The following is a 27,193-nucleotide window of genomic DNA, read 5'->3' as shown; positions in this document are numbered from 1 at the left end:
CAGCAGGAGGGAATTACATTTTTTGGGTCATGGGAGTACTTCGCCATGGAATTTCACATCCGGCATGGTGCCGAGGGTGAAACACCCTAAGCGTGCTAACAACCAGACGGGCTGTAGCAGAGGGCCTGAGCATGCTCAGTCATTTCAGTGTTTCCCCCTCTGGCATTCCTGCGTGTGCATTCTTGACATCCTACCTCACACGTCCACACAGCACAGCAAGCATCTGCCTCAGCCTCCCAAGCATCTGCTGTCCACTCAGCCCGGCAGACGTGTTCTCCAGCATCATTATGCACAGTACAACGCAGCACACTTGGATGGCAACAGCACATTTATTTGTAGTAGAAGGCTTCATTTGACCGTATTGCTTGGTAGTAGTTCTCTATGCATGTAATGTGGGGCCAAATGTTGCATATTCTATACATACTTAAATAATGCAGATCACAGCTACCAGCAACTGTTGAAGTGGTTTTCTTGTCCCAGTCCAGCCACCAAGTTATAGAAAGTCAAGCTGGCAAGTGAGGTAACACTGCGTGAGTGCAATTTTACACATCCGACATCTAAAGCTGTCAGATTACACACACATGAATAGGACCTTGTTTCTCCAGCAACCAAAGCCATATAGCAGTCAAAATGAATTATACAGGCAACACGTGACAAACACTATTTCTTGTGAGAGGAAATTATAGGAACAGGAATTAAAAAGGAGAAGAGAGCGCTCATCCTTGAAGAATTTTTTTCTTCTGAAATAATGTGAAATATCTTTTAAAGCAGAATGTACATCACATTCTCATGGATCCTCACACTGTCCTATCAGGTTTTTGGAAGTGTTGGAAGTAATTTTAAAAAAATATATATTTTTAGACTGTCTGTTCGAGCTCCTTATCATCTGTGATAGTATAATCTTGGCTGTCCGCAACGAGTTTCTACAGTTAAAATGTTGGAAGACATTTAGAACTCACTTTCATTTGCCATTAATTTATATCCTCTGTGGCAGAACACATTACATGAGCTGTTAGAAACTTTAACAGACTCACTATAAACAGTTTTAAAGACACTCCCTAGCCTTGCGACATTAAGGCTACAAACAACCCATAATAATGCAACACACTCTGGTGTTACACCCTCACTCAAATAAGAATTTCTGATCGTTGTGAAGGTGTAATTGTCTAAACCTCAAATATGAGACACGCCTGCATTTTCAAATGTAAATTTTTTTTAGAATAAATCTTATTTTGGAGCCAGTAGGATTTATCAGAGGCTCTTCTCTGACGTTGGGAAAGCCGGACGACTGCTCTCCGTCTCCTCGCCACACAGACAGTCTAACTCTGACAGCAGCATTACAGAGTGCGTGTTCTTCAGTTCACGTGGCTCTTGGAGCAGCAGTAAAACCACAGCAGCCGTCTCAAGGTCATGTTATAGACTTTTGATGAGTTGTGTCCTGAACATACACTGATTTATTCTGCACTGGTTTTATTTTGCAGGAAGGCAACACTTAGGTCATTTCCGCTGTGATTGTAGTGTAATAAGTAGTTTTGAACGCATACAGCTGTATGGATGAACACACGTGAGCATACATGACACACAGCCCGGCTATACTAATGCATTTAAAATGGCTTTTGACCAGGCCTAACTAAAAATCAATCGCGCTCCTCCTCGTCCAGTCACTGCTAATGCTCCTAATGTTGTCAAGGCCATCATGTTTCGCATCCGTTTTAGCCGTGCCAGTATTGCTGCTCTGAGTGCTCCACAATGTTACCGCCACTCTGAACTGTTGGTTTTTAAGTGAAACTAGACCAGAAACATGTCTTAAAAAGCACCATATATATATATTTACATTTTCCTGTTATTCTCTCAGGGTAAAGCTCACAGGGACAAGCAGCTGTTCTACCTAAAAGATCACCTAGACAAATACTACCACAGCCGCGACAGGAAGTGGATAGTGCTGTTCCCCGAGGGCGGCTTCCTGCGCAAGCGGAGGGAAACCAGCCAAACGTTCGCCAAGAAGAATTCCCTCCCCCACCTGACCCACGTCACGTTGCCTCGTCTCGGGGCCACCCAAGTCATCCTGAAAACCCTGTCAGCCCAGCAGGAGAACGGTAGCGTGGGCAGCGAGAGTGGGACCCTGAACCAGACGGGTAAATTAAAACACACACACACACATACAGATACAACCCAAAAACACTGTGACACTGCTGCTTCTTCTCCAGGCAGGTTGGTATGAACTGAAATGAACAGTGTAATTAGCAGTAATTCTAAGAATGTGGGTTAAAAGCAGTACAAGACTGTGGGAGAGTAATTGTGTGTGTTTGTGTGCGCCTTTTTCTCATGACGGCAGCTACACAACTTTGGGATATTGCTTCAGATGAACTGTTCAAGTGAATATCAAATGATAAAAAAGGAAGTTGATAGGTTTCATCTTTCCCCCGTTCCCATAGACTTCTTTAATGTTGCCTCTCATCTACAAGGAAAACCCTCATTTCTTCTCATCCAGGCCGGGCTCTGGTCTTACGTAGAAGTGTATGACATGGGGTGTGGAGGTCAGCTGCTCCAGCACTAGATATGAGAAGATATGAGTGAGAAATGTGTGTGTGTGCGTGTTTTCGAAGGAATCAGTAAATGTCAAACAGAAGTCCTACAAAGACCAAACAGGTGTGGCCACATTAAGCGTACATCCAGCAACAACTTGTGTTTATCCAGCTTCTTAAAGACTATGATTGAGTTCCATCATTTCCAAAAAATAGAAATTCTTTAACATTATTATTTTCAGTGTTTTGTATTTTAAACACTGCACCTAGAAATTGAGGATCAAGTCAAAGAATAGCTATGTAAATGAGGCTCGTGGTCAGTCTAGAATGCCTCATTTTTCTTATGGACGTCCCTCGTGAGTCACATGACATTTTAAAATGAGACAAAACTACATGCTGACACGCTTCGGAAGGACAGCTGCTGCTTTTTTGTATGTTTCACTGCTGTTACATGTTTTTTTTATTCAAAGGAATCAGGAAAACGGGCTGATTCCTCCGATCGAGCGCCATTGATTTTGAATGTTACGTTGATTGATTCAGTGTGAACACAAATAGAGTTGGAATTGGATTTTGAGATGAGGATATTTTTCTTGCAGAGGTTTCACAGGTTATTTCTGGGAAAATCTGGCAGAATTTCTCCTCTCTTCATTTCTTCACATCACTCTCTCTGTGAACTCTCCTGCTGCGGGGCGCGCCGTAGTTCTTCATCGAAAAAAAAAAGGGTCTTACGTTGGCAAAAGGCCAGGTATGGATCACGGTTCAAACGACGAAGCATTAAATCATCGCCTCCGTGTGTCACGCTGTCCTCTGGGAGTCCTGTTTTTTTAAATGAAAGGCGACTGCTGGTAAAGATTGCCAGCAGAGGAAAAGGGCTGGCATGTTCAGAGGTGCCAGAAATTGCATCAAGGTCCCTGATACCCCAGTGGTGATTTTCAGGAGAGTAATTTTTTCTGTCAAGAGACGAGTCCTAAATATAGCCAACGAGCAGAAAGATAACTCTGCAATTAACCTTTCAACAGTGAAATTTCTTTTCTTTTTTTTTTTTGTACGCTTTTTATCCATAAGAATTTTAAAAAGAAAATAAGGAAGCAAACATGGACAAAAAGCATGAGAACAAGTTTTACTGCACTTGTGTCCATGTTGTTTTTACGTATATTCAGATTATACATATACTACAGTTTAGTTAATTTTGTTTGTCTTATTAAAATGACCTCACGTTGTTCCAGTGATCAACAAGTGGTAGTAGTGAGTGAAGGTACAAAGCAGTAATACAGGAAGAAGACTGCTAGCAAGTAAACATGACACTGTGAAAAATGATTTATGAGGAAGGAAATGTATTGAACATTTAATTTCACATGTTGCTTCTTAATATTACTTCTTAATATTACTTCTCCACTCCAATATGCAATATCTGACTGTCTGTAACAATTTCATTACATTCCTCAATATTTGATACATAAATCCCAAATCAAATGCCCAAATTATTCATCTTAACACATGAACACAAGTCGCTTGTTTTTCATGCTACTGGGAACCAATACATTGTTTAAACATCTAGTGAGTGGATGAATGTTTTTTTTAATTAGTTTTATTCAGCAGAGTTAACCAGATAACTCACTAAGTCTGCTTCATCCTCTACAGACAGCTCTGCATTAAAACAGCCATAAACAAAGAAATGCAATGAGTCCCCAGTGCACAGTGAGTTTACCCAGTTGTCTCCCTCATGGCTTTGCTTCCCAATCCATTTTAAGGGTGTGTGTGCTGTGTGATAGTTATTTGCTGAGACTTTGGGCCAGCATTATTGAGAATGTGGCTCAGGGACTTGAGCTTTCCACGAGTTTGCTAACACAGCTCTGCGTCCTACAGCCTCAGCACTAACAGCACAACGCTGTCTGTTTACACATCAGCAGGACCAGTCCATCAAACCCAAAGGAGAAATATGTCTTAATCAGCCTCATTTATGTGCCGCGTGTGCATGTTTTTAGGCTTTTTCTGCTAATTTAGCATCATGTCCTCAACTATATCTGTCACACTGATGGCAGCAGAGTGTCTGTTAAAAAATCTCTGGCAGGGATGGGATTTTTTATTATTTGGTTATTGTGTTTATTCTTGATTTGTATGCTGTAGTTCCTGTCTGTATCCCAGTTGTGTCGTTATCTCTGTGTGTCCTTTCCTCTGTTCCAGCAGCTCAGGAGGAGGGGAAGCTGGTTGCTGCAGTAGGGCGCGTCCTTCCACTTGAATGTCGCTAATGGCATTAAAACCTAGGGCAAGAAAAAAAACCTCCACATACCCAGAAGAGCGCTATGTCCCTCACTATCCTCTCTGTGTGTGTGTGTGTGCCCAGCTGATCAAAGACATAGCTCTGTCTCCCCATGACCCTCCCTGATGCTCTGCAGAGGTGCCCAGAACTTGCTGACTCACTCACAGACAAATGGGCCACTTGGAGAAAATAGGATGTGATGTAAATGTGTGTTCTGCTGTGTAACAGCCATTGCAATGTCACGCAGGGCTAAAACACACACACACACATACACGCAGGGGTCACCGGTCTGGTATCATTCACAGCCTGCAGAAACGCCCTGCAAGCACAGCCGAGACTGATAGGGTTCATGTGTCGTAAAACAGTATTTACAGTTGGCAGGTAAGCAAAGTTCACGGCTGTGAGTCATTTAAGGCCCGAGGTTCCTCATAACATAAAGATAAGCGCGTTTCACAGCAGCGGCCAATCAGGGGCAGACTTCAGTCAGGAGGAGGGACAGGTGTGTGTTTCAAGTGTTGTGTTCGGCCAGCAGAGCGGCCTGACGGAGAGCCAGATACCTGCTGATGTATTTCCTTCCTCTAACTGTTTACAGAAGGACAAGGCCCCCGTGATGTCATTTTTAAATGACCTCGGCTGCTGTTATTACAGTATTGTTTGTCACAGCGTATCGGCCGGTAGCGATATCTTGGCTCAGGGCCCCGTCCTTTGGCCGGCCACCCCTGAGAGACGATGGCTGCCTTTCAGCACACTTGGACAGAGATGTGGATTCAATTACCCACACAGGGATGGCTGTGGTGTTAGTCGCTCCCATCAATATCAAGGATGCCTATCAAGTCACTGTGCCGCTGGTATAAATGAGCCAGCCTCTTGAGCCTTAACTGACTTTGATTTGCTGTCTGCTTTTTTCCACTGTTAGAGTAAACAGAGGTTAAAGGTCGTGTATCTTGTGTCGAGATGCATGTTAGCATGAGCAGGGACTTTAACATTATAACATTAATCAGACTTGTGAATTCAATTTGACCCACTTGGACTCACTTGCGAAATTGAATCTATATTGATAAGGAGACTGCTTGCTAGTAACTATTATGGTACGTTCCATAGTCTAAGCATGTTATGTAACCACTGATAAACAATGAGGCTGATACTTTGTATTTGGGTGTATGTCATTTTATATTCTCATATAAATAGATCTAGTAGACAGGGCTGCAACTAAGGATCATTGTCATTATAGATTAATCTAGAGCTGCAATGATTAGTTTTTTTAAACAAAATTGCCAAAAAGTCTTTTAGTTCCAGCTTCTGCTTGTGACATACATAATCATCAATATGTTGTGTAATTGATAATGAAAATAATTGCTAGTAATGTCAGAGTAATAGAGTTATTGATTGTAGAAATGAATAGTAGTAACAGTAATTCATTGGGAAACAGGGTTAGGGTCAAATGAAATACCTGGCAATTGAAGGTAATTCAACACTTCAATTAGAAAATCATATATAAATCCAATAATGTCATAAAGCGGTTCCTAATTAATGTGATATTAAATGTTTGCATATCATGGTGTAACCGGTATGGAAAAATCTATCTGGGTGGACACATTTAATAGACTCATATTGTGTCTCTCAGTATATCTATGTTCAGAGTGCACTAAGTAGCTAACAGTCAACATGACTTAGGTTTAATTGGTTAGAGTAAGCAGTGTTTGTAGAGAGGGCCGGGGCTGCTCAGGTGCTCTCATTAATCTTCACTAAGTACCTTGAATATGATGTATCTAAAAACAAAGGATCACAATATTTGTGAACCATAACCGTCTCCCTGTTTCTACTCATTTAGTAACATCTCTGTCAAACTGCACCACAAGGTTGAAATCACCACTTGTTAGCGCCATTCTCCATTTTACCACAGTATAATGTGACGTGGCCAATCAGCTGTAAGATGTAGCTTCACTCTGTCACACAGCCATGGCATGTTTATCTTGCATAAAGAGACCATTGTGCAGAGAGAGAGGGAGAGAGGGAGAGAGAGAAGTATTTGTTGCACAGTAGAAGCAGACTTGGGTTTAACATGAGTCGATCAGGCGAGTACGGTCCACTGCTTTACACCCACCTCCTTTTAGATTGGTGTGTGCCGACTGAGGCTTTCTGCTTTGCATTTGATACGCTTGTGATAAATGTAACTTTTAATATTTTGAGTATTTAATTTAAAAGTGAACTTTGGCTTTTAAAGGTGGTGTGCTTTTGTTGTGCCTTCTCCCTCAGACAGAGGTTGTTATCAGTTTCCTGTGTGTCTGGGATGTGTTCAGACTAGTTTAGTTCAAACACTGGAAACAGGTAAACAAGTAGGTTCAACAAAAAGCCAAGAAATACACTTTCCAATAGTGCTGTGTGGCAAATCACCTGTTGTATGTCTCAATACAGCTCACTCACAAGCAAATGTCGTCCAAAGATGTTTCATTCTGGATTTCACTCTGCTTTGACAAACATCTGTTAGCACCGGCATCACTCTCACTGTTTATTCTTTTCAAAGCCACAATACACTTCACGCAGTCAAGTTATGTTTGAGTCAATTCAGTCCTGCGAGATGTTGACATAGCACCAGGCAGGAGGGTTAATGGAGAAAAAAATAAGTTTTCAATTTATCGTCCGTATCCTACAGCTCTTTTCATTTCTTCCTGCTTGTGTGCAGGTGAGTGCAGAGCTGATCCTGCATTCCTCATGCACAGAAATACTTGCACACGCACACCCTTCCAAATTTTATCACGTGTCCAACGTGTTCCCTCTCCCATCTGTCACCCTCTGCCTTCCTGTCACACTATTTTCTTCCCAATTTTTCTCCTCTTGTCCACCTTTCCTTCTTCATGCCCTCTCTTTCTTGCTCTAACATAAATAAGAGGTGATTAAAGCTCCACTCGGCTTTTATTGTGTATGAAAATACAATCGCTTTGATTCATTTAGATTATTATTGAGGTCATTTATTGCTAAATTGATATGATGTGAAGGATTAGCTGTTGAGCTGGAAATGTTTCTGTTACTGTGACTCATAAATGTCGCTGCCAGACGAATTCTGTCAAGTTGGGACTACGGCTGGTAAAGCAGTCGCTTTGGCAGGTGACCAGCCGTCACTTGGCTGCACTGCTGCAATATAAAAATCTCCTGGGATGCCTAGTAGTTACAGATACTGTCCTTAAATAAGAAAGACAAGGGTTCTCTTCACCCTCTCTTATGGCAAGGATCTGATCTGCTGATGTGCTGCAAAGCTGTAGACTGACTTTGTCCTCTGAGCCTTGTCGGTTACTGTGTGAAATTTGGGTATCTGTGTCTTTCATGTGAGTCTTCTTGTCCTCCAAACTCACTTTGTGTATGTGTGTTTCTTCTGTTTTTAGGTACCAAGCGTAAAGGCCTGCAGTGGGTAATAGATGTGACCATAGCTTACCCCAAAGCAAAGCCTATGGACATCCAGACCTGGATCTTTGGCTACAGGCCTCCCACAGTCACACATGTACACTACAGGTAAGAATGAAAAGATGGGCATTACATTTAAAGGGGACATCTCATGCTTTTTGTAATTTTATTGATGATGTCGGATGTCTGTTATACATGGTCAAAGATACAAAACTTGCTAATATTTGTAAGTGAGAAGCCAGGGCTACAGACATGTTCATGCATGCTTTGTTGTTCTGATCAAATTCATGCACAAACATTCATGGATGTATTTAAGGAGTATCTACTTCTAGTACAGAACAAGAAAATGAAGTTAAATCCTACTGCTGTTGTTTATGTCACCTCTTGAGCTTCCTGAAGTTGGCCAGTTAGAACAGAGTGGGCTCAGGAGGTAAAGACACATGACTTAAAACAGCCTGTTTCCAGCCAGACAGGTCGAACGGAGTACCAGCGTAGTATAAACGAGGAGTTGTTATAACTGTAAATCATGCAAAGATTTCCCAGTAGAGCCCCAGAATATAAATACAGACCTGAGAATGTGCGTGATGCGTCCCCTTTAAGTTTCACTCTCCACATAAGGTTTGTTTTAGTCTAGCTTTCAAAACTGTCATTTGTCATTCACAGGAGGGGGGGGGGGCATTATACTTTCCTATGCAAATGTATTATGCAGCCAACATGCAAAGAAACTGCAGCATATGAAAATGTACCGCATTACATCATGAAATAAGTGCAGCACAATGTTAGAAGTCTTTTATTAATCCATGTGAAACGCTTTAAGGCAATTCCTTTAGGTCATTATTGCTGACATACCGTATCATTTCTGAGTTAAGACTTCTGTCACTCCTCTTCATCTCTATTTCTTTCTAACAAACCAGAGGAAAAAATATCTATTTCTTTCATAAGAGAAATCATATTACCATGCAGTCACATCATAGGTCCATAATAGAATTACAAATCACTTTAGGTTTGGCTCACAGAGACGTTGAGACTGTGCTATTCATGTGACTCACTCACACACTGTTCACTTGTATTGGGGAAGAATTTAAGGACCTTTCTTTTCTTTTTTTTTAAAGTCCACCTACTGCTAACACAAGTTTACTGCAGATAAATCCACCAACTAGTCTCAGGGGTGTTCTGCTGACCCACTAAGTATGAAGGTAAAAAATTTACAAGGTGTCTTCACAAGTTGTTTCACATATGCAACACATTGAACTCCTTTTTCTCTGAGTTGATTGCAGTCAGAGGTGGCAAAAGCTTTTTGTAGTAAAAAAAACATACAAAAAACAATAGGGTTGAAATTAAAAGGTAGGAGTACTTGCTTTTGAGCCTTGGCTGCAGCTCTGCGTGTACGTAATGACATATTTCAGCAATTGCAGAAAAGACTCAGTGAGAGAGAAATAATTTTCAGTCGCCATCACAATGCATAAAGGCCTTGGGAGCAACTCAGCATCCACACGTTTCTCTGTTTAGGAGCTGCTGAGAGCGACACTAAAATGAGAAAAGCTGGTCCACCTTAAATGAGCCGGGTCAGGTTAGACTAACCCACGTCGATAACCTCGGAGCTAACTCCCTTCGTTTTTTTCCAGCACTTGGAAAACCAACTGACGGGACTATTCTCAGCGTTGAGAAGCCGCAGCATTTATTAGCTGACACATTGTAGTCTGTGCTGTACATTTACTGTCAGATTGACAACTTAATGCTGACCTTTTCCTTTGCTCCACTCACATTCACCTCACTTTTTTGCCGCTCACTCTCTGACACTCATCTAAGCACACACACATTACGCACTGCTTTATTCCTTAACGGACTTACGCTACTCTTACAACAGGACATTTCACGTAGATGTCCTTTAGTGAATGAGGAGAGGGAGGACGACCCAAAACGATTTCACGATAACGTAGGGTGTCATCGTGCTCACACAGTGTGGGAGTGAAAATCGTTAGTTGCTCACTGATATTAATGATCATTTGAAATTTTAGTAACGGTGCTCAGTTGCAGAATGAATGAAGGGGAAACACTGACTGCATTTTTCCTGTCATGTAGTCCTTCCTCTCGGTGCCCTCCAGGTTCCCCTCTGTTGCTAATCCATCCACTTGAGGATATGATGAAGGTGGGCCGGGATTAGATTTTCTGCAGGACTTCATTTAAGATGAATATGGTCCCCTGTGCACTGTCATGACAGCGTAGATCAGAGAGGATGTATGCAGGCTCAAGCAGTAGTCATCATGTAGAAGTCATCTTGACCCTGAATGTTCCCCCTGCACCCTTGTGCAACCTCCTGACGCAGCGCATGTGTGTTTATGTGTGGGTGTGTGTAGGATAAGGCAAAGTAAAAGGTGATTTATGAACCTTGGCTTGCTGGACATTCTCTGGAGGATTCTCTGCCCACATGGGCTAAAGCTAAGGACTCATTAAGTCTGTAATTAGAGGAGAAGAGGATGCTCTAGTCCCGCCCCACCCCAGGGACTCTAATCAGCCATCGACACAATCAGCTTCCCTCACACGGTCAGCACTTCTACAGCCCGGGGACGGATGGAGGGGCACCCAACCGATCTTAAGGCACAGTTGGTCCTGTTTTAAAAGTTTGCACGCTCAGTTCAAGCCGTGTCAACACCGCTGATCATAGAGGAGACCCACGCTACAGGTGCAGTGTCAACAAGAGGATTAATCTGCCTGTAGATCAGGGGAACACTGTGGGGGAGTGGTAATGCAGACAGGAGAGACAGCTAGAGCAGTGTGCCGCCCTGCAGCTGTGTTGTGCTGTGTCAGTTTAGTGCAGCCTTTGTTCACTGGCATTCCTACAAATAATGACATTTATGAAGGATTTTTGAAGGGCTTATTTCAAAGAAGTGCTCTTACCACTACACTGCTCTTTATTAGCTGAGCTTTATCAACAACACAATAATCACACACAGGTCAGTGATCCCCACATTAGTCCAACTAACCGTTCACAATAGCAAACATCAATTATTGACAAGTTTATGATGTTTGATCGTTTATTGTACAGTTTTGAAAGTAAATCTCAGGTTTTAAGTTGTTTCAGTAGTCTGTGTTCCCTCTCTTTGTTGGAAAGTTTGACTTTTTTAACATGGCAAAAAGGACAAAAAGTGTTTTACTTCAGACGGAGAAGGTCAGGGATTCTGAGTTCTCCAGGGAAGTTTGTGAATCTTACAAATGGGTCACTTCACAGGAATATCTGCCAGGTTTGTTGTATTAGCTGTGTGTAAGTTTGGTCATGTGCCAATTGAGCAAAAAAATCCTGACAAAGAGCCAATTTGCAGTCAAAACTTTGTGCTTTTCCTTATGTAATAAAATAGACATTTTAACTGGAGAGTGTAACAGTGGTGGAAGTCCTTGGTAGGAATAAATCAGACTAATAAAAAAACAACCGGACTAAACCAGAAAGGAAAACACTTCCAGTATGAAATGTTGCATTATGAATGTGATGGGAACCATGTTTCATGTGGAGATGGTCATGACAGCAGCTGGAGATGATTTAATATTCATTTCCATGCTGACTTGAATGAACAGCACCTGAGTTTCCAATGATGTGTCTGTGTCTGTGTCTGAGTGAATGAAGGAAATTTGACAGAATAGGAGCCATCTCTGTTTCAGAGTGTGTTTCAAAGTGTGTGAAGCCTCTAGGTTCCCTGGAATTGTTGTATAACATTTATGATTTCTTCAGAATTGATTGCATTATCAAAAAACACGCAGAAAAGAGGATCCTCAAACCTCCTGTACAGTGTAATGAGGCTTGACACCAAGCTGAGTGTCAGCCATCAGCCCTTAATGGTGATTCAGCATGCTGAATCTACAGCGGAGCTCACTGCTGACTGTTCACCAAATTGGTGATTTCACCCACTTGGGCGTCAACGTATTTTTTCCACATATTTTGTCTTGCCTCTTCTCTCCCGAAAGCAGACGACCAGCTGACAGTGCTGACGTAAAGAAGACCAAGAAGGTTTTATAACATTTGTCTTTCTCTGAAGATGGTTTCTTTTTAGAATTATGAATCAGACTAGTGACCAGTTAGGTCCACTCTCCCAGGCCCTGAACATACATGCATGTCAGCTAGACGTCAGCTTTGCAGCGTGTGCAGTTCCTACAGTTTAACAGCAGATACAAGGCAATGAGGCGCGTTTGATCAGGCGTCTTTGTACGTCGGGGCCCTAAATCCGACATCTTCAGTCTGACGTTTCCTTTGTGAAGTGACCTTGATAAAAGCCTGAAGCCGTCTTCCCGTGTTATCGTTTTATGGGGCTGCTGTATAGATTACTACAGCACCTGAGCCTCAGCTTCAAAACAGGCAGCTGAGAATTGAGTAATATTCTAGATGGATCCACGCTGAGCGCGCTGTACTTTTTCTTTTTTCTTTTTTTTAATCCCTCTACCTCCCTCTCTCTCTTTCTCTCTCTCTCTCTGCCTCCAGTCCTCACCCCTCAGCTCCACCCTCCCTCGCTGTACGTCTCTGTCTCTTGCCCTCTCCCCCATATAATCTCACAGCATCATAAGCCCTCTGTGAATGGCAGATGGGAGAGTTAGGTGGGTGTACAGAGGCCGAGTGAGGGCAGTAGTGGGTGTTAAATACGTTGAAATGCTTTTTCTTTTAAATGCACCCACTTCTCTCTTCTTCTTTTTTTTTTTGCTGCTGTGGGCTTTTTCTGAAAGCTGCCGTTTGAAAATATCTGAAAGGTGACATGATTTATGGAGTCGGACTCTGCCTGGTCATCACGTAGACGCTTTCGAGCCGCACACCTGGTTTCCTTGCAGAGACAAGACCCACACAGAGAGTTGTTGAGCTTGCAGCTGTACTGCTTCCTAGTATGAAAGCAGATTTTTTTTTTCTCTCTAAGCACATTGTGTAAAAAAAAAAAAAAAAGTCTGTATTTCCTTGTTGTAACACAGACGCTACACTACCTACCTTTTTGTACTCATTTTGTGTTTGAGGTTCATTCAACCCCTCACCCACAATCAATATCTCCCCCTCTCGTGTCTCACCTGTGAGTATAATGAGCACTTTGGTAATTAGAGATGGTGTCTGGGGATAATGAATGAGTAGAGGGATTTCTTTTCCAAGCTCAGGGTCTTCAGAGGACTTTTTTTCACCTTAGAAACCCATTATAGGAACGCCCTACCACCACCACCCTGGATTCACTTCATTCCACAGAAAATCCTCCTAAAGAGATGTCAGGGGTGGAAGAAGTAAAAGTCCTACATTCACAGTTCACTTACTTTATTAGAAGTACATAATTACTATCAATGAATTGTAATGTAACACAAGTATATATTATAGAATTGTTATCACTGATGGGGTTTTTTAAATTTGTCAGCAATTGAGTCCTAACGACTTTATTTTACAGTGTAGTAAGAATATATCAACGTGTTCTTAATTGAAACCAAAATGCTTGCTGTTAAAATGTGTTGTTAAAATATGACAGTCACTGCACAAGAATTATGAAAAGGTTTAATTTTAATTTATGTGTAAAACCGGTTAAAATATTTCTTCCACGCTGGCAGATTTGTTTTTTCTTTCTTCAGAATTTTTTTTCAGAAAGCCTTAAAACTATGCAAAGTAAGATTATCTACTTTTGTAAATATTAAACTGTAAATAAAAGCATAGAGATAAACAAATAGTTGTAGACAGCATATCTGTTGGGAGTAGCCTCCTAAAGGCTGGTTGAACAGCAGGTCATACTGACATCAGTCCACCTTTGGATGTGGTTTTATGGCACATGTCTTCTGAACTCTGCTCTGATAAGAGGTTGATGCACCCATGCTAGACTGTCATTAACCTCTACACTTCTCCTCCTGCACCCTCCATCTCACTGCCATGTCCTCCAGTGACAACAGCAACACAGTGTCAGTGTCATATGGTCAGAGTGACCAGGTGGAAGCGTTGCCACGTAAACACAAAGATCAAAGTGAGAGTAAGAGGGGCAAAAAATAGATTCTCCAGAGGGCACATGAGCCCAATATTCAACTTTCACATAGTGTCCGATGTTTGTTAGCTTGTGTCAATAACTGAGAGTTACAAAATATCTTTGAGCTGAAGCATCTGTGTTCATGCTCTTGATTTGGCGGTCTTCTGAAGTGTTGTTGTGCAAGTCTGTGAATCTCCACTAATACAGTATAGCTGCATAGCTGATCCAGTGGAAACTAAGTATTTTCTTGCCATACTGTTTTAACTATGACAACTTGTAATACTTGAGTTTTCACTCCTGGTTGATTTGTTGACAGCAGTGGTTGCTATGGTAACAGTACGTGTGGTTTAATAGTATAGGAAACACTCCTTGAGCAACTATTTAGTAAGAAGAGCAACTGGTGTGTTTTGCTATTTTTACAGCACAACTGTTTAAAGTCATTATAAATAATTGCAGCTACGATCTGATGTCATGAAGTACATGAGGCCAGCAGGTTTCCACACAGCAGCAGGTCACAGTTACCATGCTGAGAGGCTGCATTGCTAGAAACTGTCTCACAGCTGCTGATTCTTCTTCTGTGTCTCCCTCACACAAAAATTGTAATGATTTAGTTAACACAGTTGATGAACACCCCGCGTTTCACCACTTCAATGTTTTTAATCTGAAGCAGCAGCAGTAGGATGTTTTCATTTTCATTAGCAGTACATTAATATAACTAACACATTGTGAAGAGAGGGAACAGGAAGCAGTGTGGCTAAAATCGTTGACATGAAGTTGTGCTTGATAACGCACTCTATCATTTACTGCAAATAAAGATAATATGAATTATTTGCTCAATTAACCAATTAGTTGTTTTGTCTATTAAACGTAAAACAGTTTGTTATAATTTCATAGAGTCCATGGCGACCTCTTCAAATGTCTTGTTTTGTCTGATCAATGGTCCAAAATCCAAATATATTCAACTTACTATCATGTATGTCACAGAAAAGTCTCCACGTTTGAGAAGCTGCAACCAGCAAATGTTTGTCACGTTTCTTCCAAAAAATAACTAAAATAATTATTTGAGTATTAAAATAGTTGCTGATTAATTCTCTGAGTGACTAATCGTTGCAGCTCTAACTTATGAAACAGTATTCTTCCTCATATACTTTGAGGATCCTGTATGATGAGGACATGGATCATAGAGAAATGATCATAAGAGCATCCAAGTTTCAGAATTTCTTCACTTTGACATGAACAACGTGCTTTATTTGTCTTTTCCATCTGATCACTGGGAGTGAAAAATTAGAGCAACGATACAGTTTGGTACAATTTAGACTTTGAGCCTTATCCGGGTTTTGAAGCCAAGATATGATGAGTCCAAAAACCTCCTAACCATAACCAGGTTACCACTGCCCTCTCATTGTAGTTGTGCTTAATGTACGTTGTCTGCTGAGGCTCTTATCAGTTGTTTCTATTTGTGGACCATAATAAAAATCCTGTGATCAGCACACCCCATACTAATAATACTGAGCAATAATGTGAATCATTACAAGAAGAGAGTGATAACTGGCACTGTTAAGTTCATATTTAAAACATAAACTGGGACTTTTTTTTACTTATCAATCTCTCACGCTAGAGACATTATGTTAAATGGTGCGTCCAGAAATGAGAACGTGTTAAAAAGAGTGTGCCTCAGTATCCTGTTCATGGTTTTATGTGAACAGAAAGTGTTGTGCTTTAACATGTTGGCCGTTGTCTCAGCTCTGTCCCCCGTGGTCCAGCCCTTTTTTTTTTTTTTTTTTTTTTTTTTTTACATCTGCTGGAGGAGATTCTGTCATGTCCATTGTTTTGTAGCAAACCACTTCCTGGAACATGGACAGCCTTGAGCCAGAGAGGAAGCAGATTAAAGCCTAAATGGAGCAATTAACAAGTGGACTCCTACCATCCCTCAACTTCTCCCTGATTGTAGATAAAGCTCTTCTTGGTATTCTGGGAGCGAGAGCCCTTAAGAGTCATGTGGAGTGTGTGCTGTACATAAGGAATCCCCATCACCATGGATGCAGTCAAGAAGAAATCAAACAAACTTGTACATGTACTTTTACATACTACAGACTGTGTTTCTCCAGCTACTACAATCTACCACCACTCCACAGGAAGATCAAGAGAAAGAACTCAGAAAGAGTTGTTTTGGATTAGATGAGGACCCCTACCATAACTAGAAAAGGACAGGGAGCAGGACAGATGTCTTCTGATCCCACAGCAGCCACGCTGGCCTCTAATCTCAATATTCACCTTTTTGCAACATTGTGCTCCCGGGCCTCGCAGGACACCTCTTTGTTTCTCACAATTTCACAGCCAGTGAGATTTAGGGGCCGAATAGAGTCCCCAAACAATGACTGGCTCCCCTCCAAAGAGGCTTGTTGAGTGGACAGACTTTTCCTGCCACAGTCCAAATTTAATTAGCTTCCTAGCTCGGGTAGGAAGGGAAACAATATCTTGAGAAAAAGAGCTGTGCAGAAGCTAAATGGTTCAAACAAGGCTGTAAATATAGAGGATCAAAAGCATCTGATTTGCTACTATTTCTTTCTTCTAATGACTTAAAACAAAACAGCTGCTGCCATTAAAATATGTTAACTATGTTTAAGAGTTGTGATCTGTATTCAGCTAACTTTATATATTAACATTACATTATCACCTACGAGTTGGGGTGTACATCATCATCATCAGTGTGACGCAGCACGGGTCAACACGTGGTAAAAGTCTGATGTTGGAGGTTATTGACAGGAGGAACTGCAGCTCTCCTCAGCTGTCTGTCTGTCTGTGATCCAGGGTGTCGGGTTAACAAGCAAGCCTCTGCCAAGTGGGTTAGGGTGGAAATGAGAACGCTGCCGTGGCCCCACGCCAGTTAACCACCACCACTAGTTACTCACCGCCACCGCCACGACTCTACATTGTTACACATGCTGGTGCACCTCTCCGCACAACAAATACAAATACCGCCATACTCTTTGTTTCTTTTCACTCAGCACAATATTGACACTATGGTGCAATGTTTCCTTTTTTTTTTGCAGCACTGCAAACAGAAGCGTGGCAGAGCATTATTAGCTGTTCGCCTCGTAACGTTCAGCCTCCAAGAGAGAGATGTATACAGACTGATCAAAGTCTGTTCGTCTTCTGTGAACTTAAATGAGACCGCTGAGGTTGGCTGCAGCTTGAACTCTTATACAACCTGTTACAGTACATATCAGCAGCCAATTAAAATCCCTGAAATCTGCACCACCTCACCAAGGCATCTGGGGGGGGGGGAGGGGGGAGAGGGGGGTATCAATATTTCAAGACTGAAAAGTATTAAGAACAATTTATTAGTTCCACACCACGTTAAGGCAGCTTCATTTTCAATTGGTGTATTGGTCTTTGATGTATTGTTGCATCATCTACAACTTTAAGAAATGTTATTATTAGAGTGAGAGCTGTTCCTATCAGTCAGACAGTTGGTGTCCAGTTATCTGAATTTATCCACAGGTGTGAAGCCAGACAATGTGATTGATAAGGGTTTAAATATAGACTCAAGTGTTTGTGAGGCAGGAAAATGAACTCTCCCCACTTCCATCCTGGTTCTTTTTTTTGCTGCAGGTGTTGAAGTGTGTCACCACTGTTGTAGATGTAACTACAGACCTTCTCCTGTAAACAAACCTGACTGATAAACCAATGAAAGCAGCAGATTGGTGAACGTACTGCGTGTCATCTAAGCAGCGCTGTGTTGATTTTTCTCTGGACTTGAATCAGCAGCGCTTCCTCCAACCTCAGCTGTCCACAGGCCTTGTTGCAGCTGCTCTAGATACCAAAAGATCCTGATTTCTCCATGAATATTTCAGCTGCAGAAAAAGCCTGTGGCAGCCACCTGCTACCCAAGGCCTTTAGATTCCCCAAACTCTCCAATAAGTGGTCAAAGCCGGCTCCTATTTTCCCCCTCGTCAGGATTACAGAGCTATCTCTTTACATTTCAGAGCAGAGAGCGCCTTTTGGAAGCCATCCTACACGGTAGCAGGTGTGAAATGCTCACACACATTTAATCATTCATTCACTTATATTTAATGGCGACACCTTCACCAGTCATTGATGAACACAACAAAAAATGTTCTGAATGAGAGCCAAACACCAAAGATCACCACCAAACACCATGACTAGAAAACACTGCTTTGGTTGCTTCATTTAATCTTTATAATTGCTGCTTTCTGTCCACATATTATATCAGCGTGCTTGTATTCTCACTCATTTCCTTCTTTTTCTTAGCAGTCAAGTTGAATGCATCACTGCTGGTGGTTAGTTCTTATGGCACATCAGTAACATGGAAGATATCTGATATTTGCAGACGCCGTAGGAGAAGCTCAGTGTAGCGTCTTGCCCTGGCCTCTAATCACCCTATCAGGTGGCCACAGCAGCTCCACTCCAGTTTTGGGCAGTCAGAGCTCTTCGGGGGGAGGGGGGAGGCATCGTCGCTGTCGGTCAAAAATCCTTTTTATCTCCTAAAAGTCAACTTTATCAGAAGCTTTTACAGATGACAGCCGTCAGTTTTATCTTGAGTTTGACTTGCGGGACATAAAAGTTGATCTACTTCAACAGGATCTCGTGAGCCTTGAGTAGCGAAGTGAGCCAGCTATGTCCTGACTTGCCACGGAGAAATACCAACACTGTAAACTGCTGGGTAATGAGTAGAAGAGTATGTAGAAACATTCTTAAATAAATAGATGAACCAAATGGAAATGAGTGCTGAATCATCAGATCCTGCTCTTCTGGTGTGCGGGACAGTCGGGCCAAGCCTTTTCCTGATTTGGTCATACAGGCTGATTCAGTTCAGCAGCTTATATCTCACAGTTGCTGCATTTATAAGGAGCTTCTTAAACTTTGGTTTTAATTCATTGTTATTATTGCTTATCTATTAATCAACAGGTTATTTTATAAATGAATTGTTTAGTGTATACTGTCAACAAACTGGAAAACCAACTTTTTATCACAATTTCCTTTATGTCTAACAAGATTTCTTCATATTGCTTTTTTGTTCAAACATTATGTGGACAGTTACAGCTGGCAATTATTTTAGTGATAGATTAATCTGTCCATTATTTTTTTGATTAGTTGTTTGGTCCATAATTGTGAAAAATGTCAAAAAGCTCGAGGTGATGTCCTCAAATGTCTATTTTTATCCTGACCAACAGTTGATAACCCAAGGATACTCACCTTACTGTCACACAAGATGAGAAAATATTCACATTTAAGAAGCTGGATCCGCTAAATTGTACTTTTAAAAAAATGACTCTAAAAATGTTCCAATTAATTTTCTCTTAATAGATAAAATGATTGCAGCTCTACTCCAGATGATGCTGTTGTTTTTCTAATGATATTTTGGAGTAGGAGATCATGTCAGTAATTGTAGCATCTGCTTGTATTTTTCAACAAAGTGAGAGAAACATCTCGAGCAGCGTTCAAAAGACGAGGCATCACCCAGACAAGAGGAACTGTTGCCCTTGAATAGATCGCTTTTTAATATACGTTGATCACTTAAGCGATCAATACTGTATCACTTATTACTTCCCTCTTAGAGCTTTTGCACATAGACAGCGATGTACTTTAACAGTGGACATTATCTGGTGGGGAATATTGAACAAATGTTGAGTGCAGAGGAAATGCGTCTCTGCGGGAGGAGACTGTAACCTCTATTTGAAGGTGAACAGGAGCCGGCAGTGTGGGAGTGCAGCCTACTAGGGACCCCTTCTGGCTAGAAATAAGATTTCATTAGCACTCTCATCAGGGCCTGTAAAGCCATGGACACCGGACACAGACTGCTGTCATTGTGTCAAACCAGAGCATCATTCTAACTTCCTCTCATTAGTAGCTCATTTTAGCCAACTAGACTTTTTTTTGTTAATTTAAGAAATGAACAACAACTAACTGCCTCTCAAAGTCTTTTATTAGCTTAAAATCTGGATCTATTGCACTTTTTCTTTTTCAGATTAACCAGGACTGTTGTGATGTGTTGATTTCTTTAATACTAGAGCTTTATACTAATATTTAGTCTTCCATATACTTGCTAGGATTTAATGATCCTCTTCTCTGAGCTCAGTGCCAACTTGGAGATGTGGTTTTATTCACTTTCTTGATGGCAAGACAGTTTCAGATTGATTTTTTTTTTCTCTGTTTTTCTTCCCACTCATCCCTAACAGCCATTTTGTGAAGCTACATTACTTGACTGTCTCCTGTCAGGACTTCCCTCAACACTCCTGTCTGTCTGTCTGTGACACTCTGACGAGGCCGCCGGCTAATGAATTCCCAAAACAAAGCTAAAGCTCCAGCAAACACACACAGGCCGCTGTAACTGACTCCGGTTTGAAATAGACTGCTCAGGGACCTCGGCTGACACCCTGAGTTTGGGGCTGCAGCTTCCACAGTGGATCAATGCAGACCGTTACTGCTGAGCGAGACTTTGTCATTGGTGTTTCATGTCTCCGTGTCTGCCTGTCTCTTCTGTTTCCTTCAGGATGTACCCTATAAAAGAAGTTCCTGTGGAGACGGAGGCTCTGACTGACTGGCTGTATCAGAGGTTTGTGGAGAAAGAAGACTTGCTGGCCCACTTCTACGACACAGGTGTGTGTTTCGCCATCTCGGCTCGTTCAAGTCAAACTGAAATGTGAAATATTGACTGTGAGCAAATAGAAACTGTAATGATACTGCAGCTATTGTGCAAAATGTTTGTTTATTCAAAATATGATACAACAGTCTTTGGAATATTTATGCAAAAAGCTCAGAGCCTCAGGGTGAGCATTTCCCACGATACCGGTTGACCAACATCTGAGGGCTGTTGCTAGGAGACACGCTGTCAACCTTTGCGGCTCGCTACTGACGTCGTACTGTGTCCCCAATGACAATTAATATACAGCATTGTTTTTCCTTTCACTAGAACAGGGGTGTCAAACATACAGCTCGTGGGCCAGAACCGGCCCTCCAGGCGGTTCAATCCGGCCCCACTTTTACACCACAAATGTCTTTTACTCTGAAATTTGATGACTTTTCCTAAAGTAGCCCAACTTGCACAAAAATGAAAGTATTTAAAAAATGTTATACTTTTGTATAGTTGCTACAAATGTTTGGCTTTTTGTTAAATTAATAGTTTTAATAAGATTATGTTATAAATAGTTTTATAAGTAGTTATGAGGATTTCTTTTTATAGTTTCATCAAGTTCTGTATGTTATACTTTCATGTCTTAGGTCAAATATAACAAGATAAATAATCTGAAAAACAGACATAATGTTGAAATTTCTCATTCTTCAGTAAATAGTTTATTATTGTAAAGATTTATTTATTTATTTATTTATTTGTAGGCCCTTGAAATAAAATGAGTTTGACAACCCCCACACAAGAACATTCAATAATCAACCCTTTTGTCCAATTAAAACCATCAACACTTAAACCACTCATGGTGCTGAGAGTAACTTAAAGAGGCGGTGTGATGATTTCTTAAAACTAAGTCACCCATGTAATAGAAATGTGCAGTTATTTTTTAAATTGGTGACCTGTGACAAGAGAAAACTAAGAAAAGGGAAAAGTGGATGATTCCTTTATTTGCTCTAAAGGGGAAAATCCTCCAACATCCAGAATGCATTGTTAGCGATCCTGTCTACTGATGGTGGACTGCAGGTGACAACTCAGCAGAGCCAGTCAGCAAAGACACAGTTAGGTAGTCATCAGCATTATATCTGTTGAATACACAAACTGTGCTGTATACACAACTTGTGTGTTTAAGTGAGCAGTCATGCAACACCAATGCAAACCATTTCAAGATTCAGTCACGACAACGGGTACGATCCACCCTCCCCTCATCTGTCACACCAACAAGACAAAGAAGAATTACAAAAGTCAGGCAACAAAACTAAGAAGCTTCATATTATTCAACTGATCCATAAAACTCTTGTTACTTTGGCAAAGTCCATCCAACCGAGGATATGATTTAGTCCGAAACACATGATTTCATTAATAAATACCCACAAACCCCTCCATGTGCTTATCTTTCACGCATTCTCTGTCATAACTGGACTTAATAGATAGTAGCAATATCTTTAGATCAAAACAGCGGCTGCACTCTGACCTTTCCATTGACACCTCACTTGACCCAATAGGAGCGTCCATGTCCTGTCCACAGCCTACAATAGCCAACGAGAGTCTTCTTTCATGTTAAGACCGAGCCAATTGGAACAGATTTGGCTGATGACTGGCGCTCTGAACAGCTGATTAAAATGACCGAAACAGAGAAAGGAATAAAACTTCAATTTCTTCTTCATCAATCAAAATAAAATAAATACTAAAAGTCAAGTATTTACACTGTATATGCTGAAATGAATTCTAATTTCAGTTTGATTTTATAGCATCAGCTTCCTGAGGTACCCAGGATTAACAAATGAAGACAGCTTAAGAGCAAAATATTGATGTCTGTATTTCTGTCTTCCTCCACAGGAGCATTCCCTCCTCCAGAAGGACAGAAGGAAGCGGTTTCTCGACAGATGACCCTTGACCCCGTGTGGCTGTGCCTCATCCAGTTGTTTGCTTTCGTCTCCGGCTTCATATGGTTAATCGTCCTCCGGTACCTCTACTGCTGTTTATTTTGAGTGCACTGACGAGGCGAGAGTCTTTTATCGGACCATCGGAAATGCCTCAGGATCAGTTGGTGTGTGGCCTAGCGTCATACTTGCCCCCTCAACCTCCCCCCCAAGACCCTCCCCGACACCCCCCGATGGATGAATGTACATTTGCAAAAGTGGAGAGACTTAACAGGAAACAAAAACAAAAAAACAAAACAAAACAAAAAAACAAAAAGACATGTACACGAACACACAAACTAAAAAACACTCATACAATACTAAAACTGGTCACACACATAGTAAACTTGCACACAACCCTAATGCCACACACTCGCTCCAAAAAGACCTAGCAGATTAATCTCTCACACTTCGTCACGCCTCATATTTTGATGTTTACACGTCCTCATACACGTAGACGCTCACACGTACATAACTTTTTATTCAAAGTTGACAAAAATGAGGCTCAGGACTCCTCCAGAGGACGCTCTGGACCGGACTATCTCTCTCTCTTTCTCTCTCTCTCTCTCTCTCTTCGTCCCCCCTCCTAGGCTTCAGCCGTAGTAGTTTTACAGAGTCTAACGAGTGTACGGAAGTGTGTTTGAGTGAATACGTGTGACTAGGAGCATAATGTCGGCCCTTATTCTTCTTCCTGTCGAGAGTTGATGATGCCCACTGGACCTCTCTTTCAGCCTGCTGATGAGCCGGCTGGCCACACCTTCCAGAGGGAGCGGGGCGCATGAACGTTGTGGCGCCGCAGCCGGCCCGCTCCTCTGGCCTTCATTGCACTAAGGATCCATACTGCCCTAACTGCCCCCTGCCCCAGGAAATATTCCTGAACGGTAGCTGTTAATGTTTTGATTTATTTTGTTTTCTCCCCCCTGATCCCGCATATCTCCACAACAACGGCCATCGTATTTGTTGATGTCTTTTTGTTGTCGTCGGGAACTTTTTTTTTTTTTTTTTTTTCTCCTGTGGCCGCCCGTCTATCGAGACAGTATTCTGAGATGGGGGGGAGGGGGGGAGGGGGGGAATCATGTTTACACTGGCGTACCTGCTGAAAGCCTAAAGGGATGGCGGATATGATGCGGCGCTTGATTATGGACCGTTACTGTATCAGACGTGAACGGAGGAATAGGAAATAACGTTTTAAAAAGAAGACATAAACATTGGCAGGGGGAGTGAGAGTTACAGTCTGATCAACTTAGAAAAGTAACTCCCTCTATGTGGATTTTACCCTTTTTCACCCACTCCTCTCCAACATGCATACACACACACAAATACACATGGGCACACACAGCCATGTGCAGCTACACACTGCAGAGAAGACGTCTGTCTCGAGGATCATCTCAGTAAGCCAGACTGAGAAGGCAGAGACTCTTGTTCCCCCCATTGGACTACATAGTTTTACAAATATTTAAGCCATATGCTTAGTGTTGTTGAGGTGGGAAAAAAACATGGAAAAAAAATATGATTTTTTTTTTATATATATAGAAAGCTACCCTAATGTTCAGCATTCTAAAATAGAGATTTTGGCTTACAGAACTATAGGTATCATTACTGTAAATTTACAGCATAACCTGCCTAAGTGAGTGTGTGTGGTTGTCTTTCTCCCCCATTTTTGATAAATATGATTCATGTCGTGTTGCTCTGTGATGTCAGAGTGTGGAGGAAATTCACCACAGGTGGTCAAATTTTATTTCATTTTAAATTACTTAAAAGTGTCGTCCTCATGTCATGGTATGTTTAATCTTGTACATAACAAAGCTGAGGAAGAGTTTTCATTGTTGGAAACTGAAATGACTGCAGCATCCTTTCTTTCTCTCTCTCTCTCTCTCTCTCTCTCTCTCTCTCTCTCTCTCTCTCTCTGTCTCTGTCTCTGTCTCTCTCTGTGTCTCTCTCTCTTTCTCTTCCTCTCTCTCTCTCTCTCTCTCTCTCTTGGTCCGTGATAATTTCAGAGAATTTTAGTTTAAAATATCATGAATGGTTTTTTTAAAGAAGATGAAGATGAAGAAAGCACTTCTCAGTGTTACCCTGATTTTTTCTTTTTTTTTTTTCTTCTTTTGAGTTCCTGAGCAGGAAGTGTGCTTTATGACATTAAACCTACATCCATGGTGCTGGCAGCCACATGGGCCCAGTTTCAAACTTGTACCATTAAGATCTGGTCGGGAAACCTCAAATGTCACACCTTAGCTGATATCTTGTTAGACCACATGCCCTGATAGCACTGTCCCTCTTAACAAACATGTAGCGTGTTTGTTGTAAGGTACAGTACGTAAACAGTTCCAAGACATCAAGCTGAAATTGGGCCGGCGAAGGAAGGCATCACTCTTCACTGGTTGGGAAAATCTGGTTGGGCCGTGCAATGACGCAGCTGTTCTCTCTCAAATGTTCTTGTGTTGTGGTTTTTGAGGTCAATTATATGTAATTTGCTTAGCCTGCTTTTAGGAAAAATGATAGAGGTGCAGCAATTACCATTGTCATAAACTAATGCATAAAAAGGTGCATTTTAGTAGTTACTGCCCTCCCTATGTGCCACTGTTGGTAGAAACTGTGTGTGAAATGCAGAAAAAAAAGAAGAAGAAAAAAGGGCTACCTGACTGGGGTAGGTAAAAACATTTTAAATCAGGCTATAAATGTGTTTCATCCAGAGGCCCTTTCAGATTCCCCTCCATCGTGAGAGTGACTTGAAATGAAACTTCATGTTTTTATTTGTTTTTTGTTTCCCCCCCCCCCCACCTTTTTTTGTGTTATTTTGACCATGTTTCCAAAGAAGGCAGGGAAATAATGTTTTCCTAGATGTGGTTTTAGGAAATAAACACAATAGGGATTTAAACAAATTATACTAGAACTGTCTGTAATTTTCCATTTTGTACTTCTCCTTTAATTCCTAGCTACACAGCCATTTTACAACACAAAAAACTTGTGCTGGAATAAAACATCATAAAGATCCAAACAGTGTTTCTGCTTTTCCTTCATATATTTTCTTCCACTCAATGTAAAGTAAAAGTGGTTTGAAGGTAATAGTCATGTTTAATAGTATTTGTATCTTTTTAAATGATGATGAGAAAAGATTGTCTCTTTTCTGTAAATGTCAAGTACCATCAGAGTGTGTCTCCAGGTAACCAAAGCCTGTGTTTACTCAGTTCAGTTTTGTTTAACTGTCCGTCACTGGCCGCTGAAAGTCACTGGTTTATATTACAGAGGTCTGATTTCAGCTGTGACGTTGGTCCTCTGACAGCGAGCTGATGTCAGTGTGTACTCTCAGCACAGGACTGCAGAGATCTACTTACCTTAGCAGCAGGTTGAAGTCAAAGAAATATTCACATTCTCAAAGTACTCAAGTACCAACACATTAATGCAAAGATACTCCCTCACAAGTAAAAGTATCATCAGCAAAATATACACACTCATATACACAATGTGACCCCTGTGAGATATCATTTATAGCACGCTGTGAGATGGTTAATACGGATGCATTAGTGTGTTTACTACTAATGATTATTTTCATAAGGGATACATCTGTTCTTTTCTTTCTTGTTTTGTCTATAAAATGCTGTTTAATTCCATATAGTTCATGGTGACGTCTTCAAATGTCTTGTTTTTGTCCGATCAGCAGTCCAAAAGTTTTCTTTACAGTTTACTGTCATGTATTCATTTGAGAAGCTGTGTCCAGCAAATGTAAGAAATGTCTGCTTAAAAAATGAGAAATTATTTTTTAGTTATCAAAGTAGTTGCTGGTTAATTATCTGTTGATCAGCTGATCATTGCAGCTCTAAATGTGTTACTACAGTGAGGAATTCGGTGCATCACCTTTCCTAATTCGCCAATCTGCCTTTAAATTGTTGGATTCACAGGAAAAATGGAAAGTCAGACCCTTCTGGAGTGCCATCAATTACATTTCCAAAATCTGCTTTGGAAAAAATATACATGCAGCAACCGGAATGATCAGTTTTGGTGATATCGAACATTTTAACTTCCTGTGAGAGATTATGATGGACTACCTTTGAGCCCAACTAAATGATAAAATCATCATATTCCACCATAAATGCTACAATCAGAAAGTCTAAGGAGCTCAGCACGATCGTTGACTTGAACAACTCAGGAAAGTCACTTGGAGCCATTTCAAAGCAGCTACAGGTCCCAAGATCAACTGTACCAACAATTGTTTGTAACTATAAAGTGTCACAATGTACAAGAAAATGCAAGCTATCACCTGTTGCTGAGAGAAAATTGGTCGGGATGTCAAGAGTCAACTAAGAACCACCAAATAGCAGGTCTGTGATGAATTAGAGGCTGCTGAAACACAGGTGTCGGTGTCCACAGTCAAGCATGTCTTACATTGCCACGAGCTGAGAGGCTGCTGTGCAAGAAGGAAGCCTTTGCTCCAAAAGTGACAGTAAGGCTCCACTGAAGTTTTCTGCTGATCAAGTGGACAA

General features: G+C 41.3%; 1 protein-coding gene across 1 annotated transcript in view; it reads left to right on the top strand.

The window, feature by feature from the left end:
- Nucleotides 1–25,703, top strand: part of lpgat1 (lysophosphatidylglycerol acyltransferase 1) — a 46,011-nt gene extending 20,308 nt beyond the window's left edge. The window contains exons 5-8 of the mRNA XM_053336610.1: nt 1,856–2,135; nt 8,166–8,292; nt 20,662–20,768; nt 22,633–25,703. Of these exons, the coding sequence (XP_053192585.1) occupies nt 1,856–2,135; nt 8,166–8,292; nt 20,662–20,768; nt 22,633–22,784 (666 nt within the window). The 3' untranslated portion in view covers nt 22,785–25,703. The remainder of the gene's footprint in view (nt 1–1,855; nt 2,136–8,165; nt 8,293–20,661; nt 20,769–22,632) is intronic.
- The last annotated feature ends 1,490 nt before the right edge of the window (nt 25,704–27,193 follow it).

The sequence above is a fragment of the Scomber japonicus genome, chromosome 17 (genome assembly GCF_027409825.1).
Source record: "Scomber japonicus isolate fScoJap1 chromosome 17, fScoJap1.pri, whole genome shotgun sequence".
Taxonomy (NCBI): Eukaryota; Metazoa; Chordata; class Actinopteri; order Scombriformes; family Scombridae; genus Scomber; species Scomber japonicus.
This window is presented reverse-complemented; position numbering and strand designations above follow the sequence as displayed.